This window comes from Nicotiana sylvestris, chromosome 10 (assembly GCF_000393655.2).
Source record: "Nicotiana sylvestris chromosome 10, ASM39365v2, whole genome shotgun sequence".
NCBI classification, from domain to species: domain Eukaryota; kingdom Viridiplantae; phylum Streptophyta; class Magnoliopsida; order Solanales; family Solanaceae; genus Nicotiana; species Nicotiana sylvestris.
In genome coordinates, this window is record NC_091066.1 from 7,636,499 (window position 1) to 7,659,784 (window position 23,286).

At 34.7% G+C, this 23,286-nt stretch overlaps 1 protein-coding gene across 2 annotated transcripts; it reads right to left on the reverse strand.

Moving 5' to 3' along the window:
- Positions 1–220: 220 nt before the first annotated feature.
- Positions 221–8,388, reverse strand: LOC104248727 (uncharacterized). 2 transcript variants are annotated; one of them, XM_070160581.1, is made up of 4 exons: positions 7,750–8,388; positions 7,581–7,669; positions 7,070–7,175; positions 221–609 (listed from the first exon to the last, which is right to left on the reverse strand). In XM_070160581.1, the coding sequence occupies exons 1-4, from the start codon at positions 7,937–7,939 to the stop codon at positions 575–577; spliced, it is 420 nt and encodes a 139-aa protein (XP_070016682.1). In that variant the 5' UTR covers positions 7,940–8,388; the 3' UTR covers positions 221–574. The 2 variants fall into 2 exon arrangements, with proteins under 2 accessions (XP_070016682.1, XP_070016681.1); XM_070160580.1 differs by lacking the exon at positions 221–609 and having other exon boundaries at positions 5,806–7,175.
- Between the last annotated feature and the right edge of the window lie 14,898 nt (positions 8,389–23,286).

A 23,286-nucleotide genomic window follows, 5' to 3' on the forward strand; every position in this document is an offset into this window, starting at 1 on the left:
TAATTAATATTACACACGTGTTTAAAGAGGATGGAAGCGATAGCTTAGTCCCTACCTATAAAGCTTGGGGTTGGGGCTAGTCCGTGCTGAGCTCATTTATAAGCTCATTGAAGAGATCTTGTGACAAGCTTAAAAAATGGTCTTTGATGTAAAATACTATAGACCGATAAGTATATTATTTATGTTTTTACATCAAATTAAAGAGGGATCTCTGGTCAGGTTGGTACACTTCTATTTGTATCCTTTATTGTTTTTTTCTGACAATGGAAATTCTACTAAAAATAACGAAATTTATGGAATGGCGGAATTATATCAGATTAGTTCTTCCTAGTAAAACAACAAAAAATAAAACAAAGGAATTGAGAATGACGTAATTATATGAAAACTGCAAAGTTTTCTGCTCCTGATAGCACTTTAACTAATCCTATGATCTTGTTGAGACACACTTGAGAGATCAATTATTGAAGCATTTATTTTGCTGTTCTCACCATATGTCAGAGGAGATTTGGTTTCCTTGATCCAAGAATTTTTATTTCTTTAATATTCATCTTCCCTGTCGTGCCCTTCGGACAGACTATGGACAAAACTTGAAGTTTTCTAATCTCTTCACTGTTGGCAAAGAAAAAGGAGCTACGTTAGAAAAGTCCTACTACAACTTGTTTGGTGAAGCAATTGACAAATGAATGTATACATTCAGCAAAGCTGAGCCAACAAGGAAATAAACAATAACTTTGTTTTTTTTTGTATCATTAGTCAAAGGCTTAGAAACTTACATAGATCGTACAAGGAAGAAAGCAAAGTCAAGCCAAAAAAGAGATCAGATTTTATAGTTGAGGCTTTCTCTTTTCTTCAATAGCAAGATCTAGCCCTTGTTGAAAAAGGACATCTAGAACCTCGCCTTGCCACATCCCAAAATGTCCGGACCCGTCAAATATTTCTACCGCAAATTTCGCATTTGACACAATTCTTGTCATAAGCGAAGATGCCAATGATGACGTATTGTTGACACTTGATGTAGATTCTTCTTGTTTATTGTCTCCCATATTTGACACAAATATTATTTAATAGCTGACGACACAAATCAAGATTATTTCCTTTCTGATGTAGAAGATCAGACTAAGCTGCAACTACAGAGCATACTCAGACAGAACCTTGACTCAGTTACCAAGATAAATCTTTTCTGATGTGGAAGATCAGACTATGCTGCAACCACAGAGCATACTTAGACAGTACCTTGGCTCTGATACCAATTGTTGCGGAAGCCAAATGTATATAGTGTGAATAAGTCACAACTACTATACCAAAATTATGACAGCCACCAAATAATAAATAAGACAATAAAGCAACAATAAAGGGAACACCAGAATTTACGAGGTTCGGCTAATTTTGCCTACTCCTCGGACACAACCAATATTTTATTTCACTCCAAAATACAAGTGAAATAATACTAAAGAGAGAAGATACAAATGCCTTAAACAGATGAGAAGGCAAATGAGAGGTGTGTTTCAATCCTAAACATTAGGCCTTCTTTTATAGGGGAAAAATCCCCCCAAACTTAACTCCCAACCAATGTGGGACTTTGGCATTTTGCCAAACTTCAACAAATCTCCACCTTGGCAAAATTCCACATTTTCAATTCTCTCTCAATAACAAATTTTGGTTGTGTCTTCATCTTCAATCTTCAGTGTTCAACAATGTTGATCAAATCCAAACAATGTTGAAACTTGACCGCAGTCACCACCTTTGTCAGCATATCAGCAGGATTCTCTGTAGTATGAATTTTCTTCACCGTGACTCCACCTTCTTCTATGATTTCTCGTACGAAATGATACCGAACATCAATGTGCTTCGTCCTTGCATGATAAACTTGGTTCTTCGCTAATTGAATAGCACTTTGACTATCACAAAAAATTGTGATACCTTTTTGTTCAACACCAAGCTCCTTTAGCAATCCTTGAAGCCAAATTGCCTCTTTCACAGCATCTGTAATAGCCATGTACTCTGCCTCTGTTGTAGACAAAGCAACTGTTGACTGCAAAGTAGACTTCCAACTAACTGGTGCCTTTGCAAAAGTAAACACATAACCAGTAGTTGATCTTCGTTTGTCCATATCACCCGCAAAATCTGAGTCACAATATCCAACTACAAACTGATTGTCTTCCTGCTCAAAAACTAACCCGACATCTACAGTATTATGAATATACCGTAGAATCCACTTCACAGCTTGCCAATGCTCCTTCCCTGGATTGTGCATATATCTGCTAATAACTCCAACAGCTTGTGAAATGTCAGGCCTTGTGCAAACCATTGCATACATCAAGCTACCAACAGCATTTGCGTATGGTACCTTTGACATATACTCTCGTTCAGCTTCATCCATTGGCGACATAGTAGTACTTAGCTTAAAATGGGAAGCAAGTGGAGTACTAACTGGCTTAGTCTTGTCATCTATGCCAAAACGTTGAAGTACTCTCTTCAAATATTCCTTTTGAGATAAACAGAGTTTCTTTGAACGTCTATCTCTAATTATCTCCATGCCAAGAATTTTCTTTGCCTCACCCAAATCCTTCATCTCGAACTCCTTCTTCAGTTGAATCTTCAACTTATCAATTTCTTCCGAATTCTTGGAAGCTATCAACATATCATCAACATATAGGAGAAGATATACAAAGGAACCATCTTTAAGCTTGTGCAAATACACACAATGATCGTATTTGCTTCTCTTGTACCCTTGCCGTAACATAAACTCGTCAAATCGCTTGTACCATTGTCTAGAAGATTGTTTCAATCCGTACAATGATTTTTCAAGTTTGCACACCATATTTTCTTTTCCAGCAACTTTGAATCCTTCTGGCTGAGTCATGTAGATTTCCTCCTCCAAGTTTCCATGTAAAAACGCAGTTTTTACATCCATCTGAACTAGTTCCAAATCCAATTGTGCTACCAAAGCCAACATAATTCTAATGGAGGAATGTTTTACAACTGGAGAAAACACTTCATTGTAATCAATTCCCTCCTTTTGAGCATATCCTTTGGCCACCAATCTTGCTTTGTAGCGAACATCTACTTGGTTAGGAAATCCTTCCTTCTTTGCAAATACCCATTTGCACCCAATTGCTTTCTTTCCCTTCGGGAGATTGGCCAATCTCCATGTATGATTCTGATGAAGGGACTGTATCTCATCATTCATGGCAATCCTCCACTTATCTTCTTCTGAACTTTGAACAGCGTCTTTATAAGTAGTAGGAACATCATCAGCTACAATTGAGGTTGCACAAGCAACCGTCTCTATGAGACGAACAGGTTTCGTTATTGTTCTTTTTGGCCTGCTGGTTGCTATTGATTCAAGTTGTTGTTGAGATTCCTGAGTTGGAATCTCCTCTACTGGCTCTCCTTCCAGAGGGTAATCTTCATTTGTTTCCTCCTCTGCTTCTTGTGTAGGAAAAATAAATTTTCCCTCAAACTCCACCTGCTTAGAAGCACCTTCATTTTGTTTGGTATCTTCTGTTACCTTATTTACCATAGCAAATTCATCAAAGGTAACATCTCTGCTGAATATTACTTTCTTTGTCATAGGACACCATAAGCGATATCCTTTGACTCCAGAAGTAATTCCCATAAAAATAGCCTTCTTTGCCCTTGGATCCAATTTTGACTCCGTCACATGATAATATGCAGTTGAGCCAAACACGTGCAAAGAGTTATAATCTACAGCAGGTTTTCCGTACCATTTTTCAAATGGTGTTTTGCCATCAATAGCAGCAGATGGTAGACGATTAATGAGGTGGCATGCATATGTAATTGCCTCAGCCCAAAATTCTTTGCCCAAGCCAGCATTGGACAACATACACCGTACCTTCTCCAGCAAGGTCCGGTTCATACGTTCTGCCACTCCATTCTGTTGTGGTGTATGTCTAACAGTGAAGTGTCGGACGATGCCATCATTTTCACAGACCTTATTGAAATGATCATTTTTGTATTCACCTCCATTGTCTGTGCGAATACACTTGATCCTCCTGCCTGTTTGATTCTCCACCATCGTCTTCCATTTGAGAAAAATTCCCAGCACTTCATCTTTGTTTTTCATTGTATACACCCACACTCTTCGAGAAAAATCATCAACAAAGGTTACAAAATAGTGCTTCCCACCCAATGAAGGTGTTTTGGAAGGACCCCAAACATCAGAGTGTACATAATCCAAAATGCCTTTAGTATTATGGATCGCTGTACCAAATTTAACCCTTGTCTGTTTCCCTTTGACACAATGCTCACAAAACTCCAAGTTGCAAGCCTTTACTCCTTTTAACAATCCTTGATCTGATAGAGTTTTCAAGGATTTTCCTCCAGCATGTCCCAAGCGCATGTGCCATAGCTTGGTTGCTTCTGCCTCTTTGTCGTCACTGGATGTCACTGTCGCTGTCCCAATAACTGTACTGCCACGATAGCGATACATATTATTATTCTTCCGATTAGCCTTCATTACCACTAGTGCACCGGAGCATACTCTCATCACTCCATTTTCTGCAATGATTTTGAACCCTTTTGATTCTAGGGCTCCCACAGAGATGAGATTCTTCTTCAAATCCGGTACATATCGAACATCTATCAATGTTCTGATCATTCCATCATGGTTCCTTAATCGTATTGAACCAATGCCATATGAGGTAAGAGGGCTGTTATCCGCTGTGTGGACGACTCCATATTCTCCTTCTTGAAATTCCACGAACCAGTCCCTGTTGGGACACATATGATAGCTACAAGCCGAGTCCATCAACCATATGTCTGAAGATGTTGATGACTCTGTTGTAACTAATGAGAAGTCTGAATCATCACAATCAGCTACATTTGAATCCATAATGGCCTTTCCATTGTTATGTTTGGCCTTATTCTTCAACTTCGGACAGTCTTTCTTCCAGTGCCCTTTTTCTCGACAAAAGGCACATTCATCTTTGCTGGGTCTGGATCTTGACTTGGATCTTCCCTTCTTTGTCCTCGTTTGATTTTGAGGACGACCCCTCACAAATAGTGCTTCTCCTTCTCCGCCCTTCTGTTTTTCTCGCTTTCTTTGTTCATAGCTGTACAAAGCCGAACAAACTTCTCTGAGAGAAACTTCGTCATTTCCATGGAGTAGAGTAGTTTCAAGGTGCTCGTACTCATCAGGAAGTGACGCCAACAACATCAAGGCCAAGTCACCATCATCATAAGTTGTATCCATATTTTGCAAATCTGTAACCAACTTATTGAAACTGGTGATATGTTCATTCATCGTGGTACCAGGAACATAGGTGAAGTGAAACAGTCTCTTCTTCATGTACAATTTATTTTGACTGTTTTTCTTCAAAAATTTATCCTCCAGTGCTTTCCATAATTTACTTGCAGAAGTTTCCTTTGTGTATGGATATTTCTGCTCTCTAGCAAGGTAGGATCGAATGGTACCGCAAGCAACACGGTTGATAATTCTCCAATCTTCTTCTCCAATAACATCTGGTTTCTTTTCTTCAATGGCCAGATCTAGCCCTTGTTGAAAAAGGACATCTAGAACCTCGCCTTGCCACATCCCAAAATGTCCGGACCCGTCAAATATTTCGACCGCAAATTTCGCATTTGACACAATTCTTGTCATAAGCGAAGATGCCAATGATGACGTATTGTTGACACTTGATGTAGATTCTTCTTGTTTATTGTCTCCCATCTTTGACACAAATATTATTTAATAGCTGACGACACAAATCAAGATTATTTCCTTTCTGGTGTGGAAGATCAGACTAAGCTGCAACCACAGAGCATACTCAGACAGAACCTTGACTCAGTTACCAAGATAAATCTTTTCTGATGTGGAAGATCAGACTATGCTGCAACCACAGAGCATACTTAGACAGTACCTTGGCTCTGATACCAATTGTTGCGGAAGCCAAATGTATATAGTGTGAATAAGTCACAACTACTATACCAAAATTATGACAGCCACCAAATAATAAATAAGACAATAAAGCAACAATAAAGGGAACACCAGAATTTACGAGGTTCGGCTAATTTTGCCTACTCCTCGGACACAACCAATATTTTATTTCACTCCAAAATACAAGTGAAATAATACTAAAGAGAGAAGATACAAATGCCTTAAACAGATGAGAAGGCAAATGAGAGGTGTGTTTCAATCCTAAACATTAGGCCTTCTTTTATAGGGGAAAAATCCCCCCAAACTTAACTCCCAACCAATGTGGGACTTTGGCATTTTGCCAAACTTCAACAGAGCTTACCCAATACGCACAGATTGTTCAGCCAAATGGTTCAAATTCCAGCAGAAATAAAACACTAGGTGATTTCTTTCTATATGCCTAAATCAATTTTATTAGGGCGATTTTCAACACCCGCCACAATACGCCTTGGGTGCCTCTCATTGATCACTATGTACATCCTTGGGTGCCTCTCCTAAGTGGATTTCTAAAGCTCACTTCACAATTTTGAAATTGACTACCATAAGTAAGGCGGTTAAGTTGAGCTAGAAGAAATGGGAGCAATAGAATCACATTATCTGATAAGGTGATACTTATATTTCTAGATGGTACTATACCTTTTTTGTCGGTTTGGGCCACAGTAAAAAATCTTCAATTAATTATTGTGATTATGGAAATCGTATCGTCTAAAGGCCATCACATATTCGTAAGTGCGTTGAGGCCAGATATCTAATTGCCAAAACTATGTCCTATCCAACTATAATTGTTAAAAGGCCGAAATTGCTTCCCTTATACCTTTCTTCCAGCAGTTATCACTCGGGTTTTAGAAGGGAAAAACCTCTCTCTCTATATATATATATATACACACACTAAACGATGAAAGGAAAAATGGGCTCCAGATAGTATCTTGAAAAAAAGCTTGAACATATCATTCATGAAATTAAATATCATGAAATCCATGAGAAGACACTACTAAAATCATAAAAATCTTTCAAGACACAAAATCAGATATTAGAAAAGGAAAAGCTACAATGTCATGAAGATTTTGAGTTCTCTACTTCACTTACGAGAATAGCGATTAAGAGAATTTACAAAGAACGGGATCCCCTTACCAAGGTGGTGATGAAGCTTTGGATCGACAGTTTTAACAATTTGTGCGAGTGTACTGAGCTGAGTTTGCACTCCCATAGAACTTGTGGTGCACTTGAAATTTTCTCGCTGTTGAAATGAAAGTAGAGTGATTATACACAGTGGAAGGCATAATCACAGGAAACAATGAGCACAAAAGATTGCACAAATGGAAAGAAAATGTCAACTAATGGAACATAAAAATACATGTACAAGTTGACAACCCCTTTCAGGGTGGAGTGCAGGGTGTTTTACCTGAGCAAGGGAACCATTTTCAGAAAATAGATGTGCTTGAAATATGTTTATACGTTAACTGATGGTAGATCATTAAAGAAGAGCAATTCCAAGAATAACAATTCAGTAGAAGCTCAAACAATGATGTGACAGCAATGCCGCTTTTACTTTTTCCATTTGTCATTTGCTGTTGCAACTTGTATGTATGCGTATAATCACTAACCAATAACCATGGTAGAACATTAGAAACAATAGACATACCAATCGACGCATTGCACGCTCAAAGCACCAGAATGCATCTGCTTCACTCTCAAGCAGAATAACCATTGGAGAGCAAATATCACTCATTCCTGTTCACATAAAATGAGAGCAGGAGTTTATGAATGGCCTTAACAATATCAAAAGAGAATGCCTAATGCGACCATAATACCTTGAACATAGCCGATATCTTTATCCATCCAGGCATAGACAGCAAGTGTATCCCAAAGTTTTGCCTGATTAGCTTCATTCTCGTAAAATACAAGAGTACCATCCGTTCGAACAACATCCAGACCTAAATAAACATTGCAAGTTGTGATAGTTTCAGATATCATTTGGAAAATCAATTTATCCTGAAACATAACTTCCTTAGCCGGTCAAAGAAGTGGCTTATTGATACTTCAGATTCAAGTAATTTAAGCATAGCAGAACTTGGACACATGTGAAATCACCAAGATCAAGTTGATTTCTGTTTCTTCTATCATTAAAGATTACTAAAGTTCTTTCTAAATGTTTTCCTGTCAACAAAGTTCAAACACTCTAAACACATACCACATTAGAGTTGAGAGAGAGAAAAGATAGTAACTCCATCTGTCAAGTGAACAACTTTGAAAATGGAACTTAGCAATATGGTTGTTAAAAGCTTTAAAGCCTTGTACAATTGGAAGGTGTAAGGAGAGAATTGCCATAGCCTCTAGTCACTTATTTTATATCCTAATGTATGAAAAGTGAAAACCAGCATATGCTTTCTTGTTGTACTGTGAAATTCTTCATTCATATCAACAGAGCCTGCGGACAGGAAGTAGATAACTCGATTACCTAGCAAGTTAATTTTTTCAAAGTGATCTGCAAAAGCATCTACTTTTGTGCAAAAGCATGTGGAGTCACTCAGATGAGTTCCACTCTAAAAATATGATCGGATATGTGTTGGATTAATTAAATATAGGTATGATTACATTTTGGAGATTTCGCATAACATAGATTTCATTATCATTTTTCTAATACTTGCTATAGGAACAAATGGTAAAATGGTCCTTAATGTTTGGAGTAGATTCAGAATAATCTCTTAATTATACTCCTAACACTAACACATTTAATGAATTTTCAATACAAATACATATTCTGGACAAAAGCTACTAGATTCACGGGAACCCGCATCCGTTGAACTGAATCTGCCCCTGTTGATGTGACCATAAATCATATGGATTTAATAGTATAATGATCCTACTTACCCAACACAATGACATGCAACACGTTAATTCCACAAAAAATGTTTGTTCCACCATCCTAAATTTCTTCAACTTTTTTGTTTGTTTTTTTTTTTGTTTTTTGATATAGACATCGATATATCCAACCGTTTCTTTCCGAAATTTTTTAACTTGATATATATATAGTTCGATCTTCAAAATTTTTGCAATTGAACTCATTGTATTTGAAATTATATATTCAAATCTAATGACATGTACTTTGTTAAATTTTTTTTTTTTTGACTTCTTATGAAAATTTATACTCCTTTCCATAAAAAATATTAGTCAAAGCACGGAATCCTACCCCTACTAACCCTGTCCTGTGCCCCATATATAACGCATCGTTGGCCCTAGATATAATTCTTCCCTATACTTTTCGTCTTTCACACACAAAACAATAATTTAGATAATTAGTTAGTCTTAAATCTTATAAATTCTATCTGGAAAAGGATAACACGTACACGATAAGCATTGATAGTACTAAGTAGCTTTAGGACTTATCATAAATTAATTAATCCTTAAACCTTATTTTTCTATACATAAGCGCCCCAACTTGATTGCCATTAACAAACATGTTATTTCTCAATTAGTTTACGTTTTATACACAAATAGAATTTAAAGAAAAAAAATCAGATAATTTATAAGGTAATTATCCATAAATCTCAATAGTAAGTACTCATCCTTAACTCGGAGTAATATAGATATTCAAAAGTACAGTGAGTTAAGTTGTAAAAACAAAAAACAAAAAATTGAACTCATGATAAATTTTAGATTCTAAATCCGTATCCGATATATACCCATTGCTTGCTTTGACCATATATATATATATATATATATATATATATAGATGGAAAATTTTAATAAGTATATATACATAATAAATCACCCCAAATTTCTTGTCTTAATTTGGGGATATGTTCAGTTGCTCGGAATGTAGGGAACTGGTTTTTTATATAGTGTGTGATAAATAAGATCGTCACGTACTTTAACCGTTGTGTGCATGGTGCATGCAATGTATGTATGATATGTGAAGAAAGACCCTGTTTTTTTTTATTTCCTATTCGGTGCTCAAGAACTTTAGTTAAGGATGAAAAAATCTTATTCATCCCAACACAACTCGTAGTGATCGATCAAAAACCATTGTATAATATTACCAACTTAGCATCACGTCAGGGGCGAAGCCACCTTTTGTCAAGGGTGATCAATTATCCCCCTTCGTCGAAATATTACGAAAAATTACATTGTTTATAAATATTAAACTTTAAATGTATATGACATATATTGAACTCTCTTTGCCGAATAAGTTTTTTATTTCTTTCAAGTCCGAACATCTTTAAAAAAAATCTGACTTCGTCAGCATGCTATAATTAATTCGAGTGTAGGGTTAGTCCTACCGTCAAATTAAATGATAGAGAGGAGCAGATGGTCCTTAATTATGGTCTCGTAGTAGGCTCATCTGTGGTAATATCAATATCAAACTTTCCTTTCCTTTCTTCCACAATTATTGAACCCATTTTTTGCAAATATTAATGCTTGTTTTTTTAGGTCGTCATTGTGTCCAAGATCCTGTCCAGTCCGTAATCAGTGCAGTTGCCATCTGCCTATTTTTTATTTTATTTTTTTTATTCGGTATTGAATGTTTGTATGACTTCGATCAATTGAAATTCGTGGTACATAAGATCCATTGAGATCTTTGATCAAAAGCGGGAAAATGCATAATTACTCTATACCCGAAATTTTAATTACACATTATTTTTTTTTTCGGGAATCCTATTAGCCCCCTAAACTTATTTTAAATGTAATTTTTTGCACCATTAACACTGACGTGGCAGAGTGTATGCATCTCACTCTCCCAGAAGCAAGAAAAAACGATTTTCAGATTCTTTTTTTTGTTCTTTTTTACCATTTTTTCTTACTTTTTTTTTCCTTTCTCTTTTTCTTTTTCTTTTTTTTCTTTTACTTTTTTTTTTTTTTCATTTCTTGTCTAATTCCGGTGGATATTCATTCACCGACGACTTTGTCTAATCGTTTTTCTTTCATTTTTTTCTTTTCACACACAAATTAAACTCTCAAAAAGATCTATTCATAAGCAAAGCAAAATACACTCAGATTGGGGAGGGGGGGATTCATCATCGGAAAACCTTCCCACGCCGAAAAAAATAATGTATTGAAATTTTAACTGAATTTTTTTCTGAACTTATATTCGCATAAATTATACTTTCAAGAAAAGTTTATATATATATAATAAACACACTTAGATCGGGATAACCACACCACCATTTTATATCGCCAGTGACCAAAACAAAAAGAAAGAGAATGAAATAACCAAAAAAATGAGAATAATAAGAAATAAGAAAAAAAGGATAAGAAAAAGAAGAAAGAATAAAAAAAGTACTAAAAATACATGTGGGGACGCGTGTAGCTCACCACTTGCCAAGAGTTTGGTTGTCAGCATTAAGGATGCAAATAATTACATTTAAAATAAGTTTAGGGGGTAATAGGATTCCCGCAAAGAAAAAATGTGTAGTTGGGCTTTCGGGTATAAGTCAGGGGGTAATTATGCATTTTCCCATTGAAAGCGGAAAGATATTAGTCATCCTCACAATCTTTAGTGGTCCATCTAATTAAATAAATGTTGAATTATTCATGTCTTAGTTATGATGTGGAGCTTACATATGTAAAAAGAGGGTAAGGATGACGACGACAACAACAATATATTCAATGTATTTTCATATAGTGGGTTAGGAAGAGTACGTAGTGTGTACGCCGACCTTACTCCTACCTTGTGATTATAGAGAAGTTGTTTCCAATAAACCTTCGGCTTAGGAAAACATAAGCTCAACAATTTGATTAAATGATAAGGAGCGCTTTACTTCACTTACTAGACCTATTCAAGGTGAATCTTGAATAGTCGGACATTATGCATCAAATCGTGCTAATTAATTTATTTAAAATAATTAAGTAATAAATTATGGTAGGAATAAATATTGACTTAGTCATGCTTTTCCCATCTTTACCATTTATTTGACAGTAACACTTACCAATTATTGCACACACATTGATCAATTGATAAACCTGAAAAGGACCAAGAAAATGCAATGTGTGGACCAAATTTGAGGTTTTTGATAGCCTGAAAATTCACTTTAATTTTCCAAGATTTGTTTTTTTTTTTTTCTTTTTCTATACCATATTTACTCTTTTAAGTCTAATGTTTTTAGCCAAGCAGAACCCTGTTCGGACGAAAAATGATCGTCATTAATTTAGACGTGATGACAAAAATTACTTTGTATTTTCACGCACAATGATATTAAACGTGTTTGTTGGAATGATCAATAATTAAAATGTTCCCTAAAGTTTCTTCCAATATATATATGGTGGATTCTTCATAATACATAAAGAAATATGAAGACGCATAACATGTAGAAATGACACCAGGTCACCACTCTAAAGGGCTGCTATTTAGGAATTAGCTAGTGCACTCTGAATTTTAATTTTTTTGTTCAATTTTTTAGGACGAAAAATATCTTGAATTGTCGTGAAATTAAAATTTTTTATTTAAAATTTCTGGACAAAATAAGTACTGGCTAATCACTAAATAACAACCTTAAAAATGGCTATATGTGCACTTGCCCCCACATACGCAGGCATATTATTATTAAAGTACTCTTTGAATGTTAGCCATATTTGTATTTGTATATAAAGCTAAACTAGTATACATATTTTCAACTACATATTATTCCATTGGGTCCTGAATCTCAACCACTTGCTAAGTTTCCATATAAAAAAGATATTGCAAAATCCTAAAATTCCAGTTTTGGGTAGAGTTATATTGGTATGGAAATTGGATCATTATTAATTAGCTGCCAAAGGTACTTGTTGTCATATCGTGCTATAAATTAAGTATAAGTTGGACACGAAATACTAACTAAATTATTACTAAGTCTCTTAAATGGAAAGTAGTTGTTGCAATGAAGTATGCACAAATTCGACAAGGAATATTAACTAAGCTACTTTTTAAAGTTTTACAATTTGGGTATTTTTATCATTTTTGTTGTCAGTACTTTTTTTTCTACAATATCTTCTTTATAGTTTTTTTTTTTACTATTGTTTTTTCTAAACTTATTTTGAAAATGTTTTTCTTTAGCCGAGAGTCTATCGAAAATAGCTTTTTTACGTCATGCAAGATAGTAATAAGGTCTGTGTAAATCTACCCTTCCAAACCCACTTGTGAGATCACACTGGTATATTATTGGACTGGCTTTTTGCTTATGATCACTTTGTTGCACAAGTATTACTTACGAAGTAAGTAATGCACATTATTTACATGGTTATTGCGTATATACCATCAGGGGCGGATCTCTATAACCTCAATTATGGGGAACGTAAATCCATGGTCCTTCCGCCAAACTAGGTATTTTACGTATGTACTAGAATTGGTCCAATATTATGTGTTGGCACCATGCTCCATAAAGGTTGAATGGTGCACTTGGTTCAATACTTAATTATTAGGATCAATTCTCACTTTATACTTGTTCCTCCTCATTTTTTTTAGTAATGCACCCATATTCTTAAAATTATAGATCCGCCTATGTATACCGTAACACGTACTATTAGCAATTTGAAAAATAAGACAAGTAATCTTTTTTAGCAAGGTTAAATCGTATTGATAGTGTTAAAATTTTCATTACACTTTCAGTATATACAAATTATGTCCATTCTTGATTAATTTGATAAGGATCCAACTTATGTATGCATCATTTAAGCCAATTTTCAGAGGTAGAACTCCGATCAAGAGTGTGCATGCGCTTACTATTTTAAAATATCTATTCAAATTAAAGTATTTTAAATTTTATTTTTTTTCGTACGTCGAAAATTAAATTACTTAAAATCTTTCGTAAGCTACATGGCTTGAATCTGTCAGGAGAAGAAACTCCATATATCCTTGAGCGCCACAATATCCTAGATTATCAGAGTTGCTTCATGTTTGTGACCTACATTTGCCAAAAAGTCTGCACATTTGTTTGCTTCCCTCCGAATATAATACAGCCAGACATCTCTATAACAATATCCATATATAATAATCATTTACTATAAAACCTAAGTTTTTCTCAGAATCAATCATTATGTTATGTAATATTATATGTCCTCTGTAACAGCACTGTATACGGATAAAATTGCGCCCGCCCGATTTTACTGATTTGTCGGGGCAAAGAATCGAAGACTGGGAAACGAGGCACGGCCGAGACTGGGTACCGAATTCGGGATTCGAGACGCCTGTTAATATCAAAGTCAGTAGTGATCGAGGTCAAATGGGATCGGCACCGGGCAAGATCGATGACTGCATAATAACGGAAAGACGAGATATCCGTGATTGATCGAAGATCATGGCGATAATCTCGGAACAGATCAAATCAAGGGTGGTTGTTTAGGCTAATCGTGGGCTTTACTTCCGTAATTAGAATTGTACCATAGATAAGATTCATCTAATATATAAAGAAGGTTCTAATCATTTTGTAAGCAGTTACATTTACTCTTATCAGAGCAATACAATACTTTCTATCCAGCTTACATTCTTGTTCGCCAGTTTGCTTGTTTCTTAAATATTCGGGTACCGACCAGTTCGAAGGCACTCAAGCTCGAGGGCTAAATTACGTTTCAACACTGGTTTACTTTATCTTACTGTTAATTTCTATCACTAATCTTTACATTTACCAATTGGTATTAGGTGAATCACGTGTCCTTAAAACTATATTATAAGTTTAATTATTATCGAATTTTAAGGGTAAACAAGTACTTCATTACAGTATTAAAAAATATCGCAACAAACAAGACTATTATAGAGAGATTTGATTGTAGTAGCCTTGTTGATTTCCAACAAATACTTGTACTAGCCCTAAGTGAAGGTGACACTGTACGTCTTTCTCTGTTAAAATTATTTATAGTTACATTAAATTTACACTTATTGTCTCAAATAATAGTGTCTTACATATTGCCTAGACAACTCTAATGTATGAAAGGAAATGAACCATATATGGAAGATTTTCTTGTGGAACCCAACGTGTTTCACTTTCATGTCATTGTATGGAACCGGAAAAAAAAAGTATTTTTAAGGCTCAACATCAGTAGTATAAAGGATAACTCGGTATACTAAGCTCTCGCTATGTACGGGTCCGAAGAAGGGCGGGATCACAAGGGTCTGTTGTGCGTAGTTTTACTCTATATTCCTGCAAGAGGTTATTTTTATGGTTCGAACTGTGACTTCCTGATCACATGACAGTAACTTTACCAATTGCGCCAGGACTCCCCTTCCTCGACATAAGTAGCATCGAGAAATTAAAGTGGTAGTCACCTCTCATTTTCTACACACCCTCACAAAAAGGAAAAAGAAAAATGATACAAAAGAAGAATAGATGGTTGAGACCACATCTTTAATTATTGAAGAAATAAACATAAAATCTAAAGAGAATGTGAAAGATGTATAGAATCATTCAAATCTTAACTAGAGGTCGCGGATTAGTTTGACCAATAAGTGTCTCAGAAATAAAAATATTTCTAATAAGGAGCGCTTCGCCCTATTAACAGACTTTACATAATATGGATCTAAATTAATCAGGTCAATAGGTTCCACAAACTAAATGATTAAATTAAATGCACATACAAAAAAAAATCAGCCATGCTCCAATTTATGACTCAACTACCTGACTTGGCAAATGAAGCCCTAAAACAGGGATGTTTGAGATTGCATCACATCAAGAAAAGGTCTCCCACACATTAGCAATCTTTTTTCTTTTTGATTTTTGATTTTTCACTCGGTGTCAGATTCGTTTTGGAGGGTCCCGATTTATTCGCTTTAGCATTACATAAGGGCTCATTAAATGGGAAAGTAATTTTAATTAGATTTTTTTTAGAGCTCGAACCTGAACTCTAACACTACTAAAAATCGGTCGATTATTTTCACGCAAAAATACAATTAAAGATTACAAATAAAATAAAATAAAAGTCTTAAATAAAAAATGTACTAATGATCTAGTAGTTGAATAGTATGTTGTCACAGACTCCGGTTCGATTCCCAAATGGTACATTTTTTAATTATATAATTAAAAATACCAACCGACTACAGTCAGTTTTTTCGGCAGATTTTTTATTTTTTGGTCCTTTGTGAAATTTAATTGATCGACCGAAATCAATCGAAATTTGAGACCGACTTTGGTCGCTATTTATTGCCAACCATCCTAATTTCGAGGGATTAAAGTCGATCGGCAATCGATCGATTTTTTTAGTCTTCCAACCGATTTAGGTCAATATTTCTGGACGATTTTTTGCAGTTTTCTAGTAGTGTAATTAAAGTTGGAAGAATCTTATACATCCCATCACAACCATTGGCGATGCTTATACTTGATCACAGGGGCGTAGACACCTTGCTTGAAGCGGTGTCACGTGACACTGTTTCGTCAATTTTTTTCCTAATCTGTGTGTATAAATAATTCATAAAATTAAAATACTAGGTGTAAATATAAAAAATGACATTGCTTGTCGTTACAGTAATTTATTCATTTGTTTATTTTTTTTAAATATTGACATCGCTTACGAAAATTCTTGTGTACGCCACTGCTTCATCACACACATGAAAAATATTGAGTCGTTTGACAAGCTAAACGTGTTTAGTATAACATACATTTACTTAACAAATTGAAGTAACCTAATTATGTTAACGTTAGGTTTTCATCTGTTGCTTGTCAACTCTCTTTTTAGTCTTGATTCAGTTAACTCGATAGCCGCATTACAAAGTTTGGCTTTTAACGCATTGCATTAAATACAATATAAACAAAGCAGCATTATTTATGCAATATTTTCAAGTGATGATAATATAGAAATTTACTAGTATATGGAATTAGGGTTGAGAAATTTACCTAGAGAGAGTAACTTAATCATCGAAAATATGTACGACTCTTTTCTTTTTCTTTTTTCTTTTTGTATTTGGTGGAAAACGTCCTTTCAGCAATTCAGGATAATCAAGTCAAAAAATAATAATAATAATAATAATAATAATAATAATAATAATAATAATAATAATAATAATAATAATAATAATAAAGGCCTAGAAACCAAATTGGACTACGAATAAAAAAGTTTGCCATAGTTGCAATTCCTTACACTTAATTGGTTTTATGGTTCATTGTAAATTTTTCTTTAATTTTATGGTCAATCTCCTAGAAAATATTTATTCTTACACGTTAAAAATTCAAAACAACAACAACAACGACCCAGTTTAGTCCCACAAATGAGGTCTGGGGAGAATACTGTGTACGCATACCTTACCTCTACCCCGATGGGATAAAGAGGTTGTTTCCGAAAGACCCCTAAACAAAATACAGAAAAAATATCATGTTATTCAATTCAATTCAAACTGACGAGAGTTATGTTGTACTATTTCCTCCTCTATGACAGCAGCTAGAGTTGGGTCAGCCCACCATTCAAAGCTAATCAGCTAAACGTCCCAAAATGGGGCAGCTCACTAGTCAAAGCAAACCAGCTAAGGTCCAAAAACGACTACTACTAATACTATGAATCTATGTTTGCAATGTTTAGGAAGAAATTCAAAAATAGCCAAGTTTACATGTGGTCATTCAAAAATAACCACATTTTAAAACCAATCAAATTTGGATCGAGAACGGACTGGAGTTCCAGCGTAAGTATACTAGAACTCCAACATAATAAACTAAAATTCCAGTATAATTTACCGGTCCAGTATAATATGTTGGACGTTCATACACAGGTGCTCCAATATCCAGTATATTTTGTTGGAACTTTCCGCGTGTTGGAGTTTCAGGATAATATGTTGGAAGTTCATACACAAGTGCACCGATCTCCAGTATATTATGCTGGACCGGTCCCTTTTTCAGCAAAATAATAACTATTTTTCAATGACTTTGCAAATGATGGCTATTTTTGAATGACCAATCCAAAAACTGGCTAGATCGTGCTATTTTAATATATTTGTTTTCAATTATCCAGCATATATAATTGAAAACAATTTGGGCGACAAGCTGCAACCAAGGTCTACTCATAAAAAAAGGGTGATTTGCATAAATAGGACAATTTGATGTCATTATTGATTTTTTGACCTCGCTTGCCTCATCAGCAAAAATTTTAAATATAGCAATTGTTGCACCTCAACTTACCTTATGTGTAACACTGTTAACTTGTGACCTTAAAGGTTTTTCATTGGGCAAGCAAGAGTCAAAAACTCAAGACCATTTATTTTCAAGATTATGTAATTCCCTGCGTAAACAAGAAGATTCAACCTATATAGTACCCACTAAATTACTTAAACTAATAATAGTCGGTGATATATAATATATGTATAATTTATATATAATATATATAGTTACTGTACAATTTATATATACCGACTAGAAAAATTAAATAGTAAAACCTACAGGCTTTTTGTGCAAAGGTCTAAATTTAAAAATAGCCAGATTTATCACTGGTCGTTGAAAAATAGCCAAGTTTCAAAAGTCATCCAAATTTAGCCACTTTTTATGTAAAGATAAATCTAAACGAAAACACTATTCAAAATCTGAAAAATACGCCCGTAAATTTTACGGGAGTTCCAGTATAAGTATGCTTGAACTCCCGCATATTTTACAGGAGTTCCAGCAAGTATAAATGTCCAGTATAATATACTGGAGTTTGGAGCACTGGTGCTCCAGTCTCCCGTATATTATACAGGAGTTAGCAAAGTATACTGGTCCAGCATAATATGCTGGAGTTCGTACACAAATGCACCAGAACTCCCGTATATTTTACGGGACCGGTCCCTGTTGCAGCAAAATAGTGGCTATTTTTTATTGACTTGGTAAACGCTGGCTATTTTTTATTGACCAGTGTGAAAATTGGCTATACCATGATATTTGAAATTTAAAAATAGCCAGATTTACCACTGGTCGTTGAAAAATAGCCAAGTTTCAAAAGTCATCGAAATTTAGCCATTTTTTATGTAAAGATAAATGTGAACGAAAATACTGTTCAAAATCCGAAAAATACGCCTGTAAATTTTACGGGAGTTCCAACATAAGTATGCTTGAACTCTCGCATATTTTACGGGAGTTCCAGGATAACTATGCTGGAACTCCCGCAAATTTTACGAGAGTTCAAGCATAATTATGCTCGAACTCCCGCAGATTTTACGGGAGTTCAAGCATATTTATGCTGGAACTCCCGCATATTTTACGGGAGTTCCAGCAAGTATAAATGTCCAGTATAATATACTGGATTTTGGAGCACTGGTGCTTCAGTTTCCCGTATATTATACAGGAGTTAGCAAAGTATACCGGTCCAGCATAATATGCTGGAGTTCGTACACAAATGCACCAAAATTCTCGTATATTTTACGGGACCGGTCCCTATTACAATAAAATAGTAATTATTTTTCATTGACTTAGTAAATGCTGGCTATTTTTGATTGACCAGTGTAAAAACTGACTATACCATAATATTTTGACGTAAACAAGGGCATCCAAGCCCATTTCTTCAGAGGCTCTCGTCCAAAGCCTACTATCAGTATGGGCCCCCAGCTTTCAACAATATGAAAAATTGACATCTGATGACAATATATAAGGGGAATTGGCAAATTTTTAGCCTTGTATTAGATTTTGGCAAAAGTAGCCCCAAATAATTAGCATTTTATAGTCAAATCCTAAAAACTACCCTATTTTATTATTTATTCTCCTAACCGTTTGCTGCTCTCCCTCCCCCTTATTGTTCGCTGGTCCCCCTCCCCCTTCTTGTTCGCTGCCTCCCCCATTCCCTCCCTCCCTCACTATTCCAAATGAGATTAAAATGGTGGATTAACTTTACCATTGGTTTACTCAGTATTACCCATCAAGTATAGATGATCGAAACTTTAATATAGAGCGACAAATTAATATGTGCATACAATTCTTCGAGGTCCAAACATACATACATACATATACATATACATACATACATACATACATATACATATACATACATACATACATACACATATATATACATATATATGTATGTATGTATGTATATATATATATATGTATGTATGTATGTATGTATGTATGTATTCATAAGAAATTATATATTATACATTGGTATATGCAGGAAGGAAAGTAATTTTTGATATACATTTTAATATACACAAAGAAGGATAATAAATTTGTGGTATATATTTTGATATACACGTTTTATTATGTATTATACAGTGTGATATACAAATAATATAATTAGTTTTTTGTGATACACTTGGATACAAAGATAATAATAAATTATAGACAACTATCGAAGGAAAATAAATTTTTGATATACACAAAGAAGAAAAATAAAGTTGTAATGTATATATTGGTATACACGTTATTTAACATGTTATACAGTATGATATACAAAAAATAAAATTTATTTGTGTTATACACTTGGATATACACTATGATATACAAACTATATTTATAATTTTTAATGCTTGTGAGAAATAATTTAAAAACCTAGAAAAAAGATTGTAGAAATTTGGGAAAAAATCTTGAAAGATTTTCGAATTCTAACAAAAAGAAAATAAAAGCCTATTTTTAGGGTAATGGTTGGACCATTAGAAGAGAGAGAAGATCATTAAATGTTAAATTTAGGTTACGTGTGCCAAATGCTAAAAGATAGGCTATCTTCTGCCAATTATTGGACTAAATTGTTATGCAATGCCAAATCCTCTTTCAATATAGGAGGCCTAGCCCCCAAAGCCGATGATTTCAGTCTCACGGTTTGCTCTAATTTTCTTGAATAAATAACCGCCATCTAATATATTGAAAATAACCAACGAATGTATAATATAATAATATATATATATATATATATATATATATATATATATATATATATATATTATATGTATATGGTAATATATAATTTATGTACACTAATTAAAAAGGTAAACACTGAATATGACCAGCCGTTTGTTTAACAATCCTTTTTCTTTTTTATATTTAGATTTCTATGTTACTTGAAGGAATGGTAAACTAATTATTATAATTAATTTAATGTTTTTAAAAGAAAAATATAAATCTCTAACATGCTTAACAGATTCATCTCTTCAAGGAAAAAATTATGAACTTTATAAATTAAGAATTCATCTTTCTAACACAATAGCATCTATAATGTAGTCCTTAAAAGAATTTTATTTTGTAAAAATTATTCTCTTAATAATATTTATTTTTATTAATTAATTTTCTCATATATAGTCCTCTTTTATATTTTTCTTTTATTGTCTATTTTATCTATTAGATTCTGAATGCCTTTTTAAGGCTGTATTGTGGGCCGGTCTGGGCCCGAGACCGGCCCAGGACCGCGATCCTAACGGGCCGGTTCTAGTGGGCCTGGGCTTAAGTGGTGCAAAAACCCGTGGTGGGCCGGTTCAACACAAATAGCCCGTGAGCCCGGGACCGTTAAGCCCGGGACTGGCAGGCGGGCCTGGGCCGGTTCAACCGGGCCTAACGGGCTCCAACGACTAATTTTTTTAAAAGAAAATTAAAAAAAAGACCAACGGTCAGATTTTTAAAATCTAGCCGTTGACCTTCAAAATTTATCCATTGGGCACTTTAAAAAATAGCCATTTGGCCCTCAAACTTTTTATAATTACACTTTTTCCCAATTCTCAACTATAAATGCTCCCTCATTCTTTCATTTTTACTCACAAATTCATCAATCTCTCTCATTTCTCAAACTCAAATTGAAGTATTCAAGTCTTCACTCATCTCTCATTTCTCAAACTCAAATTCTTAATTCAAGTGAAATCATGCCCGGTGATTCTACATTGAAGTCATTTGTTTTGGAACACTTTAATGTGGTAGAAGAAAATGAAGAAATTTACATAATAGAGTGCAATAATTGTGGTCGAGTCTACACTCGTCGTCGAAAGGAGGGCACAGGAACTTTAAGGAGACATATAAAGAGTTATCTTGCGCGTTCTCCAGACATTCGTATTCAAGATTTTAAGTTTTTTTTTTTTTGAAATCAGCAGGAATATATTATATATTTATCACATAATAGTAACAGTAGCATCGCCCGAGTGGGCATTTTCTACTTGGCTATTACAAACTACCAACAAGTCCCGCAGGACATTGTGGTTACCAAAAGAAGCTAGTCTATGACAAACATCCTTATTGAGATGCCTAATAACATAAGTTTTTCCATCATAGTCTGATTTAATGGCATTAGTAACAAAATACGGGGCATAGAAGATAAAAGTTGTATCCCTGCTGTTGCTATTTCCTTTCAATCCTTCTCTAGCCAGCATGTGTGCCACCTTGTTGGCCTCCCTGAATGCGTGATGTACTTTCTGGACCTTCATTTGCTTCATTAACCATCTGCATTCATTAACAATGTCATTAAATAAAAGTAGTCCATTTTCTAAGCAGCTAATAACATCGGTTGAGTCCGTTTCTATATCCAGCTTTGTGAAACCTTGCTTAAGTGCAGTCGTAAGACCAATCTTAAAGGCCATCAATTCTGCATGCAGAGCAATCCTGAGGTTTTCCCATGGTATCCAGCAATCCATTGGCCCTTATAGCCCCTGAATACCCCCCCCCTCCCATAACCGCATAGTGATTGGTTTTTATTGAACGAACCGTCAAAGTTAAGCTTAATAGAGTCCTTTGAAAGTTTGTTCCACCTAACTTGGACAGGTATTTTTAATGGCTTAACAATTTCTCTACTAGTAAGGAGTTTGAACTCCACTGCAAATTTTATAGCATTTTGAATATTGGTAGAGTGTGTGTTCATTGTTAAAAAGGTTATTATTCATGTTTAGCCAAATTATCCAAATGATAAAAGGAAATAGGTCTTGCCAATCGATAATGGGATTTTTGAGAGATGGTTTTGAGTCACGAAGTTGTATGAGCCAGTCAGTAGCATTATTCCAGTTTTGTGGGTTGATGCCTAAGTAGGTCCATAACTGTTTGACTGTTATGCACTCTAGGAAAACATGTTTAATAGTTTCTGGTTTAAGAAGTTTCTGGTTGGAAGCTTATTATGAATTTTTTTCCTAAGTAGGTACTTAATTTTGTTAGGACATTTTGTGTCCCATATCCAAGTGAAGTCCTTGTGGCAGATTGGTTGCTCCTCTAGGAGTCTGTAACAGGATTTGCTATTGAAAAATCCATTTGAGCTCAAAGCCCAAAGGGGAAAGTCATAGAGGTTATTACTGATTTGGGTAGCTTTGATTTTATTGATGATAGTTGGTTCTAGGGACATCGAGATTTTGGAGAAATCCCAATTGTTATTGTTTAAGATGTCCTTTATGGTAAGGGATTCATCTTGTAGGGTTAATGGTCTATCACGCAGAGATGTGAGCTCAGGGATCCAACGACTGTGCCAAACACTCAGGGTAGATGATTTGTGAGGCATCCAAGTGATCCCTTTATTACAAATTCCCCAACCTATGA